Consider the following 19,057-nt stretch of genomic DNA (forward strand, 5'->3'; position numbering starts at 1 on the left):
AGTAGGCAGCCCTAGCCATGTTTTATTTCTGTTGGAGAATGTCTCCATGTGTATGCCCATCCAGGGCCTGATTTACGTGATTTACGGTTAAATTTTCGATTCTCCCCCCATCCCTATCGCGTTTGCGAGTGGAGTTTGCCATTCTGGCATGTGGGCTATCATACATTACAAGATGGCGCCGATAGTGGGGTAGGAATGTTAGAGACCAGAATATTGATGTTGGTCCTTCATTTGTGTTAATGTACATTTCGTTGATTTAAAAACATGGCGGGCGAGCGCTTCGGTAAACATAGAAGAAGGTTGTTACCGAAACGCGTCTGTTTATTTTCGTGAAAGTTTCCACTTAATAAATTTTGGAAACGGCCCCCGCGAGTGCTGTCTTTCTCTTTTGGATGGTGGTTGTGAGAAGGAGAGTTGCAGCAAATATTAATTGCGGGTACACCCCCGCATGAAGAAGCACCCGCCTGAGAGTGCACCGGATTGGTGTTTTGTAGCAGTGATATATATATATATATATATATATATATATATATATATATTATCTACTGGCGGTCGCCAGTAGATAGTTATAGTTGGACCGTTTTTCATAGGAAATCTCAAAATTCTATTTTGAATAACTTTGGCACCGGTTGACGAATCCTCGCAAAATTTTCAAAACTAATGGGGCGCTCCGTTCAGCTCCTACCCTGAAAGTCTCGGGGTGATTCGTCAAGCGGGGGCTGAGAAAAAAGGGGGGTCCCAAAACGCGTTTTCCCCATGCATTTTTCCATAGGACCTTTAGACACAGCTACAGCCCGAACGGCTGAACACAATTACTTGAAATTTGGCAGAGAGGTAGCCATAAGGTCAAGGAAGTGCCTTTCGCAGGTCTGGTGTAAATCTGTTCAGTATTTCCTGAGAAATTAGCATTTAAATGCATATCAATATCTATACGCGCGCACCGTGCGCGCTGGGTGCGAGCACCCTGCCGTGCGCGATCGCAATTCTGATTGGTTGTTAGTTGTCGGTAAACATTCGAATCGGTCGAAACCAGGAAGTGTTGGCCGCCATTTTGTCTCTCGCAGTCTGAGGGGGTGAAAATCAAAGGTGGAGAACGTGAAAATGGGGCAGAGTGGACAGTTCCTGACCCCGTAGCCTTGGTCAGGGGGTCACAGAAGGACCCCCAAGGGAAAAAAAAACAATGTTTTTTAAAAAAATTGCGAGGTGCGCGCACCCAGCGCGCACTGCGAGACGTGGGCGCTCGGTGCGCGAAGCGCACCGCGTGCCCACAGAGCGCGCACGGTGCGCAAAGCGCACCGTGCGCGCACGGTTTGCAGTGCGCGCTGGGTGCGCGCACCTCGAGATTTAAAAAAAAAAAAATTGTTTTTTTTCCCTTGGGGGACGGTGTAAAACCTGAAAATAAAAAATAAAAAATAAAAACATAACTTAGCATTTAAAAAACCGTACAAATTCACTTAAAAAAACATAGGTTTCACACACGTTATAGTTAGGAATTAGCATTTAAAAAACCTTGCAAATTCACTTAAAAACCCATAGGTTTCACACAGGTTATAGTTAGGTGGACATTTCACTCGTAAAAAACCAATGAAATTCCCCCGTTATAGTTAGTGCAGGCAACTATAACTCACGCGACCGCAATCCTCTGCTGATGACATCAGATATTACATCACTGATGACATATGTGTCTTTCTGAAAAATAAATATTTGTAATATATGTATAGCTAAAGATGAATGGAAGAAGACATGGGTAAATAAGTGTCTAAATACAGTGATGTAATATCTGACGTCATCAGCAGAGTATTGCGGTCGCGTGAGTTATAGTTGCCTGCACTAACTATAACGGTGGAATTTCATTGTTTTTTTACGAGTGAAATGTCCACCTAACTATAACCTGTGTGAAACCTATGGTTTTTTAAGTGAATATATATATATATATATATAGATATATATAGTTATATAATGTTGACATGGTAGTCTAACTCAGTATTCCTTTCTGGACTCTATTAAAGGCTGCACCCTGCCACTCTCTCCTGCCTGAACAAAAAAAGCCCATTTATATGCTATGTCAGATGGATATTCTAAACCTTCTAGCCTGTGATCCGCAAGCTCAATTTATACACCGCATTCACTGCTTTTAACCAGAACGAATGTGTACCAAACCCTTTAGGTGTGCATTCTCCCTTCTCTAAGCATTTCCTCCTGCTCCTCAAAACCTGCATGTCTGATACTCAGCACATTTGTATGAATTACTGATGCCAACTACCTCTGATAAAAGTAATGGCACAAAGAATAAAATGGAAAATATGGTGTGAGGCAACAGAAATTCCCAGGTGGATGCACACATAACTCCTGTTTGTCTCACAATCTCCCGCAGGATGCCCACTGTAATAGCCCTTTTTCCAGCAAGTTTCCTTCCATTTTCTCTGGCCCATCCTTCTATGATGTTCCTCAAAATCTATTCTCCTGTTGGTTCCCATAAAAGCATGTGCCCCAGAAATCTACCCATGGCAATTTCCCAGCAATAGTGACTGGTGTAAAATACATCATTGATTTACCCATATTATCCCTCATTGCCACCTTGCCACCCTATTCCCTTCTTTGTCCACTCCTAACAATATCCATCCAAGTCTACAGAAGCTGGAATCCAGAAATCATTGTTTTTTTGACATCAGGATTTTGATGAGTTTAAACCTCTTCTGGATGACTCATTGCACCTTAGCCACATCTACCCATCAAAGGCAATCTGAGCCTGCTAATGATGTATCGAAATTTCTAAAGGTATTTGAACACTGCAATACACTCTAGGAACTTCTCACAACATGTACTGATAGAACATCATTCATGTGTTAAAAATGGTTGATACATGTTCCCTCTCTTCATCCTCAAACCCCTCCTTGCTCCTAGTCTCCATCTGTAGCAGTTTAAATATACTAACATAATCACTGGTCCAGATCTTGTCCTGCGTTCTCGCACTGAATGCCACTGGGACTGCAATACCATCAATAGTTTCAGTCTAGCCACCTCTTATCTGTCTTCTTCAGCTCTATGGTCTCCAGCCTTAGTAGTCACCACATTCCTAACATTCCCTTTTTGAGCCTGGACCCTCTGTTTCTGTTGCTGTCACTCTAATCACTCTTCCCCTCTAAACCCTCATGGCTTGTACTCTTTCAATTCTGACCAGTTTGTTCTTTCCAAAAACGTGCCCCAAGCTCTCTGAAATGTTTTGGAAACCGAAGATCCTGCTGCCCATTCTGCTCTCAACTCACTTTTATTCCACATAAGGCCCAATCTCCCCTCAAACAGGGAGAGCGGAGTACAGTCAGAGAGTCCTGGAGAGGAAGAGACATGGAAGAGAGAGACTGAAATACCAATGAGGGACAGAGGAGGGAGAAGAAGGACAGTGAGGGACAGAGGAGTGAGAAGAAGGACAGTGAGAGACAGAGGAGAGAGAAGAAGGGCGGTGTGTTCCAGAGAACAAGGACAGTGAGGAATAGAGGAGGGAGAAGAAGGACTGTGAGGGACAGAGGAGGGAGAGAAGAAGTTCAGTGAGGGACAGAGAACAAGACAGTGAGGGACAGAGGAGGGAGAAGAATGACAGTGAGGGACAGAGGAGAGAGAAGGGCAGTGAGGGACAGAGAACAAGGAAATTGAGGGAGAGTGGAGGGAGAAGAAGGACAGTGAGGGACAGAGGAAAGGGAGAAGAAGGACAGTGAGGGACAGAGGAGATAGAGAAGAAGGACAGTGAGGGACAGGGAATAAGGACAGTGAGGGACAGAGGAGGGAAAACAAGGACAGACGAGAGAGAAGTAGGTCAGTGAGGGACAGAGGAGGGTGAAGGACAGTGGCGGGTAAAGGACAGTGAGAGACAGAGGAGAAGGACAGTGAGGGACAGAGGAGGTAAAATAAGGACAGTGAGGGACAGAGGAGAAGAAGGACAGTGAGGGACAGAGGAGTGAGAACAAGGACAGTGAGGGACAGGGGAGAAGAAGGACAGTGATGGGCAGAGGAGGGAGAAGAAGGACAGTGAGGGACAGATGAGGGAGAAGAGAGACAGTGAGGGACAGAGGAGAGAGAAGGACAGTGAGGAACAGAGGAGACGAAGGACAGTGAGGGACAGAGGAGGGAGAAGGACAGTGAATAGTAGAGGATGGAGAAGAAGGACAGTGAGGGACAGAGGAGGGAGAAGGACACTCCTCCCAGCTGGTTTGTGGAGTTACATGCGTCTGCATGTCGCACTCCTTGTGCCAGGTCTGTGGTGTTACATGCATGTTGCACTCCTTGCAGCTGGTCTGTGGTGTTGCATGCATTTGCATGTCGCACTCCTCGCGCCTGGTCTTTTGTGTTGCATGCTACATGTGCAGGGGGCGTGCAGCAGCTGAGGGGCTGTGGAGCCCGTGCCAGCGGCCGCTCTTCTCACCTCTTGTGTCTGCGCAGGCGCAGTGCCCCAAGCCTGGAGCAGGAGGAGACAGGGCGGGATTCAGATGCACGCGATTGGTTGGCTGGGAGGACAGGGGAGGCCTGTGATTGGATACCCCAAACACGAGGGCGGATTTCAGTCAGAGAGGCCCGGAGAGGAAGAGACATGGAAGGGAGAGACTGCAATACCAATGAGGGGCACAGGAGGGAGAAGAAGGACAGTGAGGGATAGAGGAGGGAGAAGAAGGACAGTGAGGGACAGAGGAGAGAGAAGAAGGGCAGTGTGCAACAGAGAACAAGGACAGTGAGGAAAAGAGGAGGGAGAAGAATGACAGTGAGGGACAGAGGAGAGAGAGAAGAAGAACAGTGAGGGACAAAGGAGAGAGAGAAGAAGGACAGTGAGGGACAGAGAACAAGACAGTGAGGGACAGAGGAGGGAGAAGGACAGTGAGGGGTAGGGGAGGGAGAAGAAGGACAGTGAGGGACAGAGGAGAGAGAAGAAGGGCAGTGTGGGACAGAGAACAAGGACAGTGAGGAATAGAGGAGGGAGAAGAAGGACTGAGGGACAGAGGAGAGAGAGAAGAAGGACAGTGAGGGACAGAGAACAAGACAGTGAGGGACAGAGGAGGGAGAAGAATGAAAGTGAGGGACAGAGGAGAGAGGAGAAGGGGAGTGAGGGACAGATAACAAGGACAGTGAGGGACAGAGGAGGGAGAAGAAGGACAGTGAGGGACAGAGGAGAGAGAAGTAGGCCAGTGAGGGGCAGAGGAGAGTGGAGGACAGTGAGGGACAGAGGAGAAGAAGGACAGTGAGGGACAGAGGAGGGAAAAGAACGACCGTGAGGGACAGATGAGGGAGAAGAGAGACAGTGAGGGACAGAGGAGAGAGAAGGACAGTGAGGAACAGAGGAGATGAAGGAAAGTGAGGGACAGAGGAGGGAGAAGACAGTCTGTGAGGCACACACAAAAAACGTGACACGAGGGAAAACGGAAACACGGTGCAGGGGGTACAGTGCGCGAGCTTCTAAATCCCATGAAGAATTACCGATCACCTGTTTATTTCATACTTAGTATTAAATGAAAGTGCAGCGACATGCAAGGGAGCCCCGCCAAAAGGGCTCCTAAAATACTCCTCCCGTAAGACTGGTATAACGGTCATACTAACATTGTAGTATTTAATCACTGTGATTCCTTAAACATGCAGTAGGTGCGTAATTAACTCATTTATAGAGATAAGAAGACTACGGTAAAAAAACAGTTTCAACAAAAGTTAAAAGGTGAGGGCAGCGGGGTTCCGCTTGAACTGAGCGAACCTCTGATGAGGATGGGGGTCTGCGCGGGGCAGATCCTCGGGCACCGACTGACAGCGGCTCATTCTCTTGGAGTACCGAAACATCCACGTGGCCCTCCATAGTGCCAAGAGGCAGCTCTGGTGAACAGTGCCCACAGTATGTCGAGCTCCACAGCACGCATTTGGAATGCACTCACGAGTGTGGCGCCTAACAAAAACAAGGACCCTCCTCAAAATTGCCCCGGGTCCCCAAAATCCAAAAGATAACACTGGATGCGATTTACCATCAGCACAGGAGCAGAAGCTGAAAGCCCAACAGAGCCAACTAACCCTTTTATCTTCGAGGGCGATAAAATGCGTGCACTAGGGTGAGCAATGCAAGGTCATCAATTTTAAGTATGAAGAATCAGTCAGGTTTTGGGGCATGATATGTGGAGAAAAAATAAACAAATCAACTACATGTCGGCACAGGAAAAGTATGCGCCCACCCCATCCAGACAGGCTGCCTGGGCCGGACACAATAGGCCAGGCCCTGCCCTACACATTAGACAGAGCGCAGCTGGCGCTGTAGGCGTGAGGGAAGAATAGGGCAGACCTGCCATGCTTATGCAGCGTGTGCATTTTCTACATACTTTGGAAAGGTCAGCCCTTCCGTAGAGGAAGTGGGGACATGGCTGTCCCATGCTACTCCCTGAACCTCTCCTGCAACCAAGACTTGCTGAATAAAAAAATAGAAAAAATCTTAAAAACACGGTTTTGTACATTTCTCAGACAGGGCAAACAGAACAAGCAGCATGCACTGCCCGCCCCTCAGGCACACCGGCTCCTGCCGCAGCCATGCACATGCGCCGCTGCCATGTTTACGTCACAAAAAAAACGTAACAAGCGTGACAAAAAAAACAAGTACGATCTGGCGGACGAAAACGGTAGTTAGTGACCGCTGCTTCCGGACTACACGGAAGTCAGTTTGTCATCAACAGCCATTAAAAAGCCAGCTAACAGGAGCTGTGCAAACATTCACCAAATAGCAAGCGGCAGGAGAAACTACTGGCTGCTGGCCAACACATACAGATTACTTGATACCTCATAGAGGCAGCGTATGCGCTGCCTATGCGAGACCTAACGAAGAGATCAGCAAATCCTGAGGAACAGGGATCTAACTCTGATAAAAGCTATGAGTGGCTGACCCTAGCAGAAATTACAGGGTCTTAGGAGTTTCTATAAAACCTAGGTGCACAAGACAGAAGTTGCAGGAGAATTAACCGCAGACTGCTGTCGTGACAGCACCTGCTTCACGTTCCTGCATGGTGTGGCATGTACCATGTTGGGCATTTCACACCGTGCAGGAATGGTGGTGCAATACCAGGGGGGCACAAGATGTGCTCCCCGCATGCAGCCCCAGGCCCAGAAGTGGCAGAATGTTGCATCTCCACAACCTTTTTCATAGCAGGCTCACAGCAATGAAATGGGCAGTGGAAATGCAAATGGGAAAATGCTCGGCGGTGCAGCAGTGGCACCACCAGCATATTCTTGCCCCTTTCCGCTGTGTCACTGCTGCAGGATCCTGGCCAAGGCGGTGGTCCTGAGGTGGTCAGACTACCATAATTAAAATACAGCGGGCGGACCCTTGGTGGTTGTTTTGGTCAGACCACCACTGCAAGTATGGCAGTCCTAGGACCACCGTACTCGGAATCAGGCCTAAGAGTGTAAGACTAACTATGTTGATCATAGAAATTTCATGTAATTTCAATATGCCGAGTTAGGGATATTGTGATTTTTACGGCAGTTTTTTACTGGCTACCATGCAGGTAATGTCAGCAGACTAGATTTAGGGGTTAGTTCCCCACTGTGATTTCTCTTTAGTTAGGGGGCTTGTGCCTAGCTTATCTGTGAGGACACTCTTACAAAGGGTTTGAAATTGCTATTCCGACAAGAACTCCTGTACTATTATACTGTTTTGCCTACTGTATATTAAATACATACATTCATAATTGTTTGTTTAGCTTTAAATCTGTGTACATTAAAGCACCTTTCCTTTATAAGAGTAAAACACTACCATCAGGGAGAGCATGGCGTGTCTGCTCCCCTCAAGACCTCCAACACAATTCTTAAAGGCAAAGCTGCCCAAACCGACTGAATTCTGTTTCTTAATAGATGTTTAAACATATTTTTTTAATTGTACACTTATTTGATAGTAAATGTATAACTCAACTTATTCAATATCATCATATTAAAATAAACACTTACTTAGTATTATTATTATAGTCCTTTATTCGATTTGACACAAATCATAAAAGTATTCACAATGTTAAAACACAATTAATCATATCAGAGTTTCTCCCCTACATTGATATCTCTGATAGCGTTATAGTCCGCGACCTAGGTTAAAGGGAATTACATACAAGTGTTAAAATAAAAAACTCTAAAAACACCATGAAAATTATCAAAGATCAGATGTGACAACACACTCAATTCTAATTATTACAAATCCATCTCGAGGTTCTTAATTTAAATTCAATCCTTAAAAAATTAACAACATAATGGAGGGTAAGAACATCTGAGGACATTTTTAAAAAACACAAATCTGCTTAATACCAGTATTCCTGAGTAAAGTCTTTAAAAACCTTCTCCTTGGGTAAGTATAATACGAGCAAATTAAAAGAAAATGAGTGGTATTCTGTGGGGACAAATCGTCGCAACCACAGGGCCCTCTCTCTTCTACGTTTCTCATAAAACCCGCTGGAGATCCCAGGATTTGGTCAATCAAATTTAGTCTTAAACGTGTTATTAAGAACCTATCATGTGGACTGGTCAAAAGGATTAGATAAGGTGCTATGGTCGGGGTAGACTTCACTAAAATATAGTTCCTGACAGACTCCTTTTCTGATTCTGTAATCTCCCGTTGTGACTGACTGAACTTTAGATACAATGTTTTGATGTCCGTCTTGTCTTTCTGACTTATAGTGACTATATCGGAGAACAGGGCTGAGCGACCCAGGTTATGAAAACAATCCCTCACATATTTTAGCCAAGGGATTTTCATAGCGTGGTCCAGTGTGAGACAATCCTGGACCACCATCCTTGTCAGTGCAAGCTCTTCGCTTGACCACATTTTTAACCAGAATGCTAAGGGTTTAACTGCTATAGTATCCGAGATGTACCTGGCCCCCAGTTCTTCGTGCACTATAAATGCAGGGGTGCGGTTAGGTATCCTTAACAAGTGCCTCATTTATTTATTTTCCTCCCTTTGTAGATTGTTAGGCTTTACAAATCCCCAGACCTCACTTCCGTACAAGACCTTGTCACAGCAGATTGAGTTATACAATTTTAAAATCACGTCCAGGGTCCAATACCCTAGTCTGCGGCCATAGTCCAGAATTGCGCCTGCGGATTTGATCAGGGACAAGGCTTTGTCGTCGAGTAGATGCTTAAAATTTAATCGGCTGTCGAATATTATTCCTAGGTAGGAAAATGCTGGAACTTTACCTAATGTGTGTGTCCCAAAAGAGAAATTATACGATTTCCCTTTCTTGTTCTCCATTTGTATCACATATGATTTTGTGAGGTTCGGGGACATATCCAGACTCTCCATAAACCTTACAAAGCCATCAATTAGCAACTGCAACCCATGGGGGGTACGGGCTATCAGCACCGCGTCGTCTGCATAAAGCAGAACAGGAACTGCTCTTTCCCCTATCCTCGGCAGGTCTGTTTTGATATCGCGCAGGGCGACGTCCAACCCGTTGTTGTACAACGTAGACAAAAATGGTGCCAGTATACACCCCTGCCTGACCCCACTGGAGTATGCAAATTTATCTGTGATATCCCCCTCCTGAGTGTACCTTACCGCGGCGGAGGTGTTGTGGTGCAAAGACTGCAAGATATTAATTATGGCTATGTCTACACCCAGACTAGCCATCAAGGACCACAATTTTCTCCGGTTCACGCGGTCGAATGCCGCCGTGAGGTCCATAAACGCTAGATATAAGACCCCCTCCTTCGCTAACGTATATTTGGCCGTAATGAGGTAAAGATTCAAACATTGAGCGACCGTGGATTTCGCAGGGCGAAACCCATATTGAACATCAGTGATTATGTTAGTGGATTCAGCCCAATCCATCAGCCTATTGAAAATCACCTGGCCCAAAACCTTTGCTGATACATCAATCAAAGATATTGGGCGATAACATTGCGGATTGTCCCTGTCCCCTTTCTTGAAAATGGGCACAATAATTGCAGATGACCATGAACCTGGCATAGAGGAACTTATTGCTGCATTTAGCACCCTTGTCAATAGGGGCGCCCATACCTCTGGATTACATTTGAAGAGGTCGGGCGGAATCCAGTCAGGTCCTGGGGCCTTATGTCTAGTAAGGCCATCTATTCCAGCCCTTAATTCTGCTAAGGAAAAAGAGGCCGGTCTACTGCTGGCTAAACAAACTGTTAGTTACTATTATACTGTTTTGCCTACTGTATATTAAATACATACATTCATAATTGTTTGTTTAGCTTTGTATCTGTGTACATTAAAGCACCTTTCCTTTATAAGAGTAAAACACTACCATCAGGGAGAGCATGGCGTGTCTGCTCCCCTCGAGACCTCCAACACAATTCTTAAAGGCAAAGCTGCCCAACCAGACCGAATTCTATTTCTTAATAGATGTTTAAACATGTTTTTTAATTGTACACTTATTTGATAGTAAATGTATAACTGAACTTATTCAATATCATCATATTAAAATAAACACTTACTAAGTACACCAAGGGCTATTGCAGTCACCATCAACAAAGCTGCCAGAACCTCTAACAGTGTAATGGACAATGGGTCTTTGGATGATTCTGAAAATAAAAATACAACCATTAGAAAGGGGTACAGCCACACCTCTTCCTCACAGACAGATGCCTCAGGTGAACCTCATGCAAGTCTTTTACTTAGGTAGCTCTAACCTTATCACAGCCCCTCACAGGTCCAAGTGATTGGAATGAGGTGGTGCAGACATTGTGCTAATATTCAAGGGAGGGTGGCTGAAAGAAAGTGGTCAAGATTATCTACCACATCTCCATCAACCCACATATGAGGTGTATGTATATGTGCATGTGTGCTTACATGCATGTGTGTGTTAATATCAGAACTCTGAAGCAGGACTAAGACAAGCAGTAATCACATGGTGAAAGCAGATAGAGAGCTTGTGGAAATCTGCTCCACGCTGAGTGCTGCATTTTTCTGGATGGGAAAAGCACACAGGGGAAAGCACATGTAGCAGCTTTTCATTGGGACAATTACCTCAATCTGTGTTTCGCATGGAATGACAAATGATATGTAGTTGCAGTATTTTCACATGTTATAACTGTGCATTAGAATGAGGAGGAAATGTCCTGTGAGATTTCCTCTACATTGCATCTGGAGTGATTGTTGAGAGGTAGTTTTGTGAGTCAAATTGGTAATTCTAGGAGCCAAGCATCAGACACAAAGCACAAATGAGGGGTATATTTATTTATACTAATTGAACTGTAGACAAATAGTTATATAACTCATTGTCATTTCTAAATGTATATTTAATTTAGATTTTTTTTTTCATACTTGTAAAGTGCATAAATGCCCTGAGTTGTCTCAGCGTTGTTTTCTGACTTTGGGAGGATAGAGTCACTCCAATGATTTTGAAAGATTTCCAGAAGGAAAGAAGGTCTGGGCAGTTCTTCAGTTTCATAGGGTGAGATTTCCACAAATTTGCCATGCCTGTAAAGAGGATCCTACCTCCCCAATATGCACGTTTTGTCCTGTACAGCACTAAAAACTTAGCATCAGTAGATCTAAGTGCTCTTGATGGAGTGTACCAGATAAATTGGTTCTGCAGGTAGGTTGGACGAATTTTATTCAGTACTTTATAAGCGATGCATAGAGCTTTAGAATTAATTATTTTTTTAACTGGCGGACAGTGCAGCTTAACCAGGGAACTGGACATGGAAATAATAATAAATCAAAGCCATGTTTCCTACTGTAAGGCAGGTTTGTCAAGAAAATCTTTAGAAAGCCTGGAAGAAACCTACTACACAAAGCAATAGCATGGTCAACTCGATGTTGTTTTCACAATGCTTGCAAAGCAGAGGAGGAAACACAAAAGTTGGGACATAAAAAGAAGACAGTGACTAAAGGCTTCTCTTTTTCACATATAAAATGGGCAAGAAAGGCTTTAAGAGCACTAAATGTCTTTTATCTCCCTGAGACTTCCAACAGGAGGCAAGTTCTACTAAAAGCACTTGGAGAAAACTCTAACATAAGGATGATGAAAGTACAATCCAGTTTTTCCCTGCCCAGGACAGAAGCAACAAGCAGCAGGCCATCACAGCAGAGCACGCAGCAAAGTGGCAGCTCCTCCTGACTACTTTCCCAGCCATTCTTCCTGGTGAGTTCCTTAGTTCAGCAGCAATCTAAAGTTCTGGGGTCTGGGCCCCAATATTTATACTCAGTTTATCTTTGTTCTTTTTGGCAGAGAGTGTCTATGCTCAGCCCAAACCAGTTATGTCCTCTCACTACTCTGAATGCAGCCCAGGTCTTTTCAGCCCAGCCCTGACTCATTCAGGAAAGGCAGAACACACATCAACCCCCCTACCCCCCAGTTGCTGAGAGAATGTACATCCCCAGCCCCTGTCACTCCAAAGCCAGACAGTCAATCCACAAACCAGCAGAGGCACACAGGATGGCTAAGCAAGAAAATACCCCGTTTTAAAAAGTGGTATTTTCAACACACCAGATCTGTGACTGGGGGTGAGTGTCTGAAAGGTTTCAGCACTTCGTCCATAATCTCCTTCTGTTTGCTTTGTTCACCCTAAGTTGGCATGGTATGCAAAGACGTGGGTCCCTTGCTCACTTTGCTACTGGATTCAAGCTAGCCTGGTAGTATTTTCAAACACAGAGGTACCAATTACGATCCTGTAAAAACCGGGTACGAACCGTCGGACGGAGCATATTCACCGTCCGACGCGTACCCGGTCGTCAAAATTTACAAACATGGAATTACGATTCGCACGGGAACACCATTTCCATACGAATCGTAAAAAACCCCGACCGAACAAAATAAACCTACAAATGCGATCCGGGAAAGCGCCGACCTGACGTCGGGACGCTCGCAGCCTGCCATTCACGAACCAGGAATTACGATTCGCACCGACGTCATCCCGCATGGTGAATATTTTCCGGCTGCCAAAAACTGCCGGGAAATCAGGACGACGCGAACAAGGACTACCAGTACGCGACGGACAGACAGGACGACGCGAACAAGGAGGACCAGTACGCGACGGACAGACAGGACGATGCGAACAAGGAGTACCAGTACGCGACGGACAGACAGGACGACGCGATCAAGGAGGACCAGTACGCGACGGACAGACAGGACGACGCGAACAAGGAGGACCCGTACGCGACGGACAGACATGGACCCGAACCTACGTGTCATCCCGGCCCTCATAGCAGTCGACCTCCTCTACAGGTTCGGACGCAGACGCCGCAGAAGGTCAGAACAACTAAGGGAGGGGGGAAAGTGGGGTGGGGTGGGGGTGGCAGGACCAGGGCAGGCCACAAACCCCCCACCAAAGTCACACAGCACACATGCCCTGGACATACCTGACTCCCATGCCCTGGTCACTACGAGGGGGTGGGGGCGTGTCCAGCTAAGCCAGCGACTGCCACAACGGAAGTCCGTCACAACGCGAACCGGCAACACAACCAGACAGGTACGTCCCGTACCCACGCCTGAAGAGCGTGGGTACGAGTCGTACCACGCCCACACCCACGTCACCCCAACAATGGCGGGACGGCTCGTACCCACGTGGCAAAGGCCTGGATACGGGCCGCACAAGCATCACATAGCGTGGGGACGGATATGTACGGACCCTACCCCCACCCCATATGCATGGAGCGTACCCCCACCCCAACAGTGTAAGTATGACCCGTACCCACACCCGCGTACGTATGGAGCGTACCCCCACCCCAACAGTGTAAGTACGACCCGTACCCACACCCACGTACGTATGGAGCGTACCCCCACCCCAACAGTGTAAGTACGACACGTACCCCCACCCGCGTACGTATGGAGCGTACCCCCACCCCAACAGTGTAAGTAAGACACGTACCCTCACCCGCGTACGTATGGAGCGTACCCCCACCCCAACAGTGTAAGTACGACCCGTACCCACACGCGCGTACGTATGGAGCGTACCCCCACCCCAACAGTGTAAGTACGACCCGTACCCCCACCCGCCTACGTATGGAGCGTACCCCAACAGTGTAAGTATGACCCGTACCCACACCCGCGTACGTATGGAGCGTACCCCCACCCCAACAGTGTAAGTACGACCCGTACCCACACCCGCGTACGTATGGAGCGTACCCCCACCCCAACAGTGTAAGTACGACCCATACCTATACCCGCGTACGTATGGAGCGTACCCCCACCCCAACAGTGTAAGTACGGCACGTGCCCCCACCCGCGTACGTATGGAGCGTACCCCCACCCCAACAGTGTAAGTAAGACACGTACCCTCACCCGCGTACGTATGGAGCGTACCCCCACCCCAACAGTGTAAGTACGACCCGTACCCACACGCGCGTACGTATGGAGCGTACCCCCACCCCAACAGTGTAAGTACGACCCGTACCCCCACCCGCCTACGTATGGAGCGTACCCCCACCCCAACAGTGTAAGTATGACCCGTACCCACACCCGCGTACGTATGGAGCGTACCTCCACCCCAACAGTGTAAGTACGACCCGTACCCACACCCGCGTACGTATGGAGCGTACCCCCACCCCAACAGTGTAAGTACGACCCGTACCCCCACCCGCGTACGTATGGAGCGTACCCCCACCCCAACAGTGTAAGTAAGACACGTACCCTCACCTCGAATGCATGGAGCGTAGCCCCACCCCAACAGTGTAAGTACGACCCGTACCCCCACCCGCGTACGTATGGAGCGTAGCCCCACCCCAACAGTGTAAGTACGACACGTACCCCCACCTCGAATGCATGGAGCGTACCCACATCCGTGTATGTCATGAGCGTACATATTGTGAAATTGGAGAGGTGGGTGCAGAGTCCTCCCAGCAGTGCCCAGAGACAGGAGGGGTGGGGGCCTATCACTCCCAGCAGTGCCCAGAGACAGGAGGGGTGTGTGCAGAGTCCTCCCAGCAGTGCCCAGTCACAAGAGTGGTGTGTGCAGAGTCCTCCCAGCAGTGCCCAGAGACAGGAGGGGTGGGTGCCTAACACTCCCAGCAGTGCCCAGAGACAGGAGGGGTGTGTGCAGAGTCCTCCCAGCAGTGCCCTGAGACAGGAGGGGTGGGTGCAGAGTCCTCCCAGCAGTGCCCAGAGACAGGAGGGGTGGGTGCCTAACACTCCCAGCAGTGCCCAGAGACAGGAGGGGTGTGTGCAGAGTCCTCCCAGCAGTGCCCTGAGACAGGAGGGGTGGGTGAAGAGTCCTCCCAGCAGTGCCCTGAGACAGGAGGGGTGGGTGCAGAGTCCTCCCAGCAGTGCCCAGAGACAGGAGGGGTGTGTGCAGAGTCCTCCCAGCAGTGCCCTGAGACAGGAGGGGTGGGTGCAGAGTCCTCCCAGCAGTGCCCAGAGACAGGAGGGGTGGGTGCAGAGTCCTCCCAGCAGTGCCCTGAGACAGGAGGGGTGGGTGCAGAGTCCTCCCAGCAGTGCCCAGAGACAGGAGGGGTGGGGGCAGAGTCCTCCCAGCAGTGCCCAGTCACAAGAGTGGTGTGTGCAGAGTCCTCCTAGCAGTGCCCAGAGACAGGAGGGTGGGTGCCTAACACCCCCAGCAGTGCCCAGAGACAGGAGGGGTGTGTGCAGAGTCCTCCCAGCAGTGCCCTGAGACAGGAGGGGTGGGTGCAGAGTCCTCCCAGCAGTGCCCAGAGACAGTAGGGGTGGGGGCAGAGTCCTCCCAGAAGTGCCCAGTCACAAGAGTGGTGTGTGCAGAGTCCTCCCAGCAGTGCCCAGAGACAGGAGGGGTGGGTGCAGAGTCCTCCCAGCAGTGCCCAGTGACAGGAGGGGTGGGTGCCTATCACTCCCAGCAGTGCCCTGAGACAGGAGGGGTGGGGGCCTATCACTCCCGGCAGTGCCCTGAGACAGGAGGGGTGGGGGCCTATCACTCCCAGCAGTGCCCTGAGACAGGAGGGGTGTGTGCAGAGTCCTCCCAGCAGTGCTCAGAGGCAGGAGGGGTGTGTGCAGAGTCCTCCCAGCAGTGCCCTGAGACAGGAGGGGTGGGTGCAGAGTCCTCCCAGCAGTGCCCTGAGACAGGAGGGGTGGGTGCAGAGTCCTCCCAGCAGTGCCCTGAGACAGGAGGGGTGGGTGCAGAGTCCTCCCAGCAGTGCCCAGAGACAGGAGGGGTGGGTGCAAAGTCCTCCCAGCAGTGCCCTGAGACAGGAGGGGTGGGTGCAGAGTCCTCCCAGCAGTGCCCAGAGACAGGAGGGGTGGGGGCAGAGTCCTCCCAGCAGTGCGCAGAGGCAGGAGGGGTGTGTGCAGAGTCCTCCCAGCAGTGCCCAGAGGCAGGAGGGGTGTGTGCAGAGTCCTCCCAGCAGTGCCCTGAGACAGGAGGGGTGGGTGCAGAGTCCTCCCAGCAGTGCCCTGAGACAGGAGGGGTGGGTGCAGAGTCCTCCCAGCAGTGCCCAGAGACAGGAGGGGTGGGGGCAGAGTCCTCCCAGCAGTGCCCAGTCACAAGAGTGGTGTGTGCAGAGTCCTCCCAGCAGTGCCCAGAGACAGGAGGGTGGGTGCCTAACACTCCCAGCAGTGCCCAGAGACATGAGGGGTGGGGGCCTATCACTCCCAGCAGTGCCCTGAGACAGGAGGGGTGGGGGCCTATCACTCCCGGCAGTGCCCTGAGACAGGAGGGGTGGGGGCCTATCACTCCCAGCAGTGCCCTGAGACAGGAGGGGTGTGTGCAGAGTCCTCCCAGCAGTGCCCAGAGGCAGGAGGGGTGTGTGCAGAGTCCTCCCAGCAGTGCCCTGAGACAGGAGGGGTGGGTGCAGAGTCCTCCCAGCAGTGCCCTGAGACAGGAGGGGTGGGGGCCTATCACTCCCAGCAGTGCCCTGAGACAGGAGGGGTGGGGGCCTATCACTCCCGGCAGTGCCCTGAGACAGGAGGGGTGGGGGCCTATCACTCCCAGCAGTGCCCAGACACAGGAGGGGTGGGTGCAGAGTCCTCCCAGCAGTGCCCTGAGACAGGAGGGGTGGGTGCAGAGTCCTCCCAGCAGTGCGCAGAGACAGGAGGGGTGGGGGCAGAGTCCTCCCAGCAGTGCCCTGAGACAGGAGGGGTGGGTGCAGAGTCCTCCCAGCAGTGCCAGAGACAGGAGGGGTGGGGGCCTATCACTCCCAGCAGTGCCTAGACACAGGAGTGGGGTGTGCAGAGTCCTCCCAGCAGTGCCCAGAGGCAGGAGGGGTGTGTGCAGAAACCTCCCAGCAGTGCCCAGACACAGGAGGGGTGGGTGCAGAGTCCTCCCAGCAGTGCCCAGAGACAGGAGGGGTGGGTGCAGAGTCCTCCCAGCAGTGCCCATGGAACGCAAAGGGTGGAGTAGTCACAGATACCATGCCCACAAATGTCAGTCAGGTGCACAAAGACCCTGCAGTACATGTACCACATGTGTGCGAGGCTGGGAGTATACGCATGCATAGCGCAGAAAGGAAAACATGTACACATGAAGTCATGTCAATAGGCCACATACACAAGTACAATGACTACCAAGGATGCCACGAATGATGCAGGTGGAGACATCGCTCAGCATGCATGTGCAAAGGTGAAGGACTACGTCACACACCCAGCTAATGGACACACAGCTCTGTACCAAAGTCAGGGGACACCCTGCAGGGAAGAAGTCAGGGTACACAGAGGAAGGAATACACCTTGGGACAATTGCAACATGCAGCAACTGCTTACATGAATGGAGAAAGGTAGCTAACACCGTGTGATGGCACACAGATCCCAGGGTCCCCCCTATGAGCAGCACACTACTACATTTCCCACACACCCAACACATGACCAACACCCACAACCATGTAGCAGCCCCACCAACAGCAATGCCAGCAATGCAGGAGTGTTCCAAGGGCAAAAAATAAATAGCTTTATTCAGCATGAGCAAAAAACTAGTATGACGTAAGTCCAATATTAACAAAGGCCATTGGGCAGTCCAGGAGTCCCAGCTGGATGGGGGACACAGTGGGATGCGTGTCCCCTAGCTTGCCTGCACAGTTACAATCCGTTGTCTTCCACAGGGGTCAGGGCATCATGTGGGGGGGGAAGAAACAGGCAGCGCAGGGACAGGAGGGTGAAGGGTAGGCGTCGTGGGTGCAGGGATGGAGGACTCCACCACAGGGGGGGGGGCAGGGCCAAAGGCAGAGGCCAGGATCTCGCTGCACACCTTAGCAAGGTCCTCCAGGGACTCCCCTGCACCCGAAGGAACCACAGGCCCCAAGGAGGGGGGGGTCAGAGGGATGGGTCGCAGCGCCACTGGGGGAGGGTGTGGACAGGGGGGGGACTCAACCACCCTGACCGAGGACTTCCTTGACCGCTTGCGTGGTGGCGTCACTGTGGGGCTCAGAGACAGAGCGGCCATGAAGGAGTCTTTGGGGGAGATGTGGCCAGGAGAGCTGAGGGGAGGGGATTTGGAGGGAGTGGATTGGGTGGAATGCGGACTCCCACTCTGGCTGCATGTCACACGTTTGCCCCCCGACCCAGTGGGTGTGCCTACTGCACCCTGTGTGTGTGTGTCAGGAGGTGTGCAGCGGACCTTCCCTGCTGGTGTGGTGCCTGTGTCTGTTGTGGTGGGTGCATGCTTACGTCTGGGTGTATGTGGGACAGGCATGGGAGTGGGAATTGTGGAAGGAGCAGGGGTAGGGGGTGGGACGTAGCGCTGCAGGAGACCCACTGCTGCAGTCAGTGTGGAGTCTATGGACCTCAGCAAGTTGCGTTGGTCAGCCTGCGATGAATGAATGCCCTCCAAGTATGCCTCCATGTTGTTGAGGACCTGGCTGTGGCCATGGAGGACATTAAGGATCGCAGTCTGACCAATCTGCAACTGCCGCTGGATGTCCACAGACTCAGCATTGGCGGCAGCAGTGGAGACAAGGGCAGGGGGTGCGGTGCCTGGCAGGAAGCAGACATGTGGTGACCGGGCACGTTGGGAAGGGACACGAGCACGTGGGAGGCAGCTGATGCCAATGGAGGGGGTGGTGCCAGATGTAGGGCTGCTGTCAGATGGTGGTGCAGCCACCGCCCACTCGGAGAGATCATCCTCGGACCCGTCAGCTTCATACTCTGTTGTGCCAGTTGACAGGTCCCCGGGTTCACTCTCCTCCGCCTCAGTC

General features: G+C 50.4%; 1 protein-coding gene across 1 annotated transcript in view; it reads right to left on the minus strand.

The window, feature by feature from the left end:
- LOC146813213 (uncharacterized) overlaps positions 1–11,441 on the minus strand; it is a 174,018-nt gene extending 162,577 nt beyond the window's left edge. The window contains exons 1-2 of the mRNA XM_085615313.1: positions 11,336–11,441; positions 10,459–10,545 (exon numbers count right to left, since the gene is read on the minus strand). Coding sequence (XP_085471439.1) covers positions 10,459–10,545; positions 11,336–11,441 — 193 coding nt within the window. The remainder of the gene's footprint in view (positions 1–10,458; positions 10,546–11,335) is intronic.
- Positions 11,442–19,057: the final 7,616 nt, after the last annotated feature.

The sequence above is a fragment of the Triturus cristatus genome, chromosome 7 (genome assembly GCF_964204655.1).
Source record: "Triturus cristatus chromosome 7, aTriCri1.1, whole genome shotgun sequence".
Taxonomy (NCBI): Eukaryota; Metazoa; Chordata; class Amphibia; order Caudata; family Salamandridae; genus Triturus; species Triturus cristatus.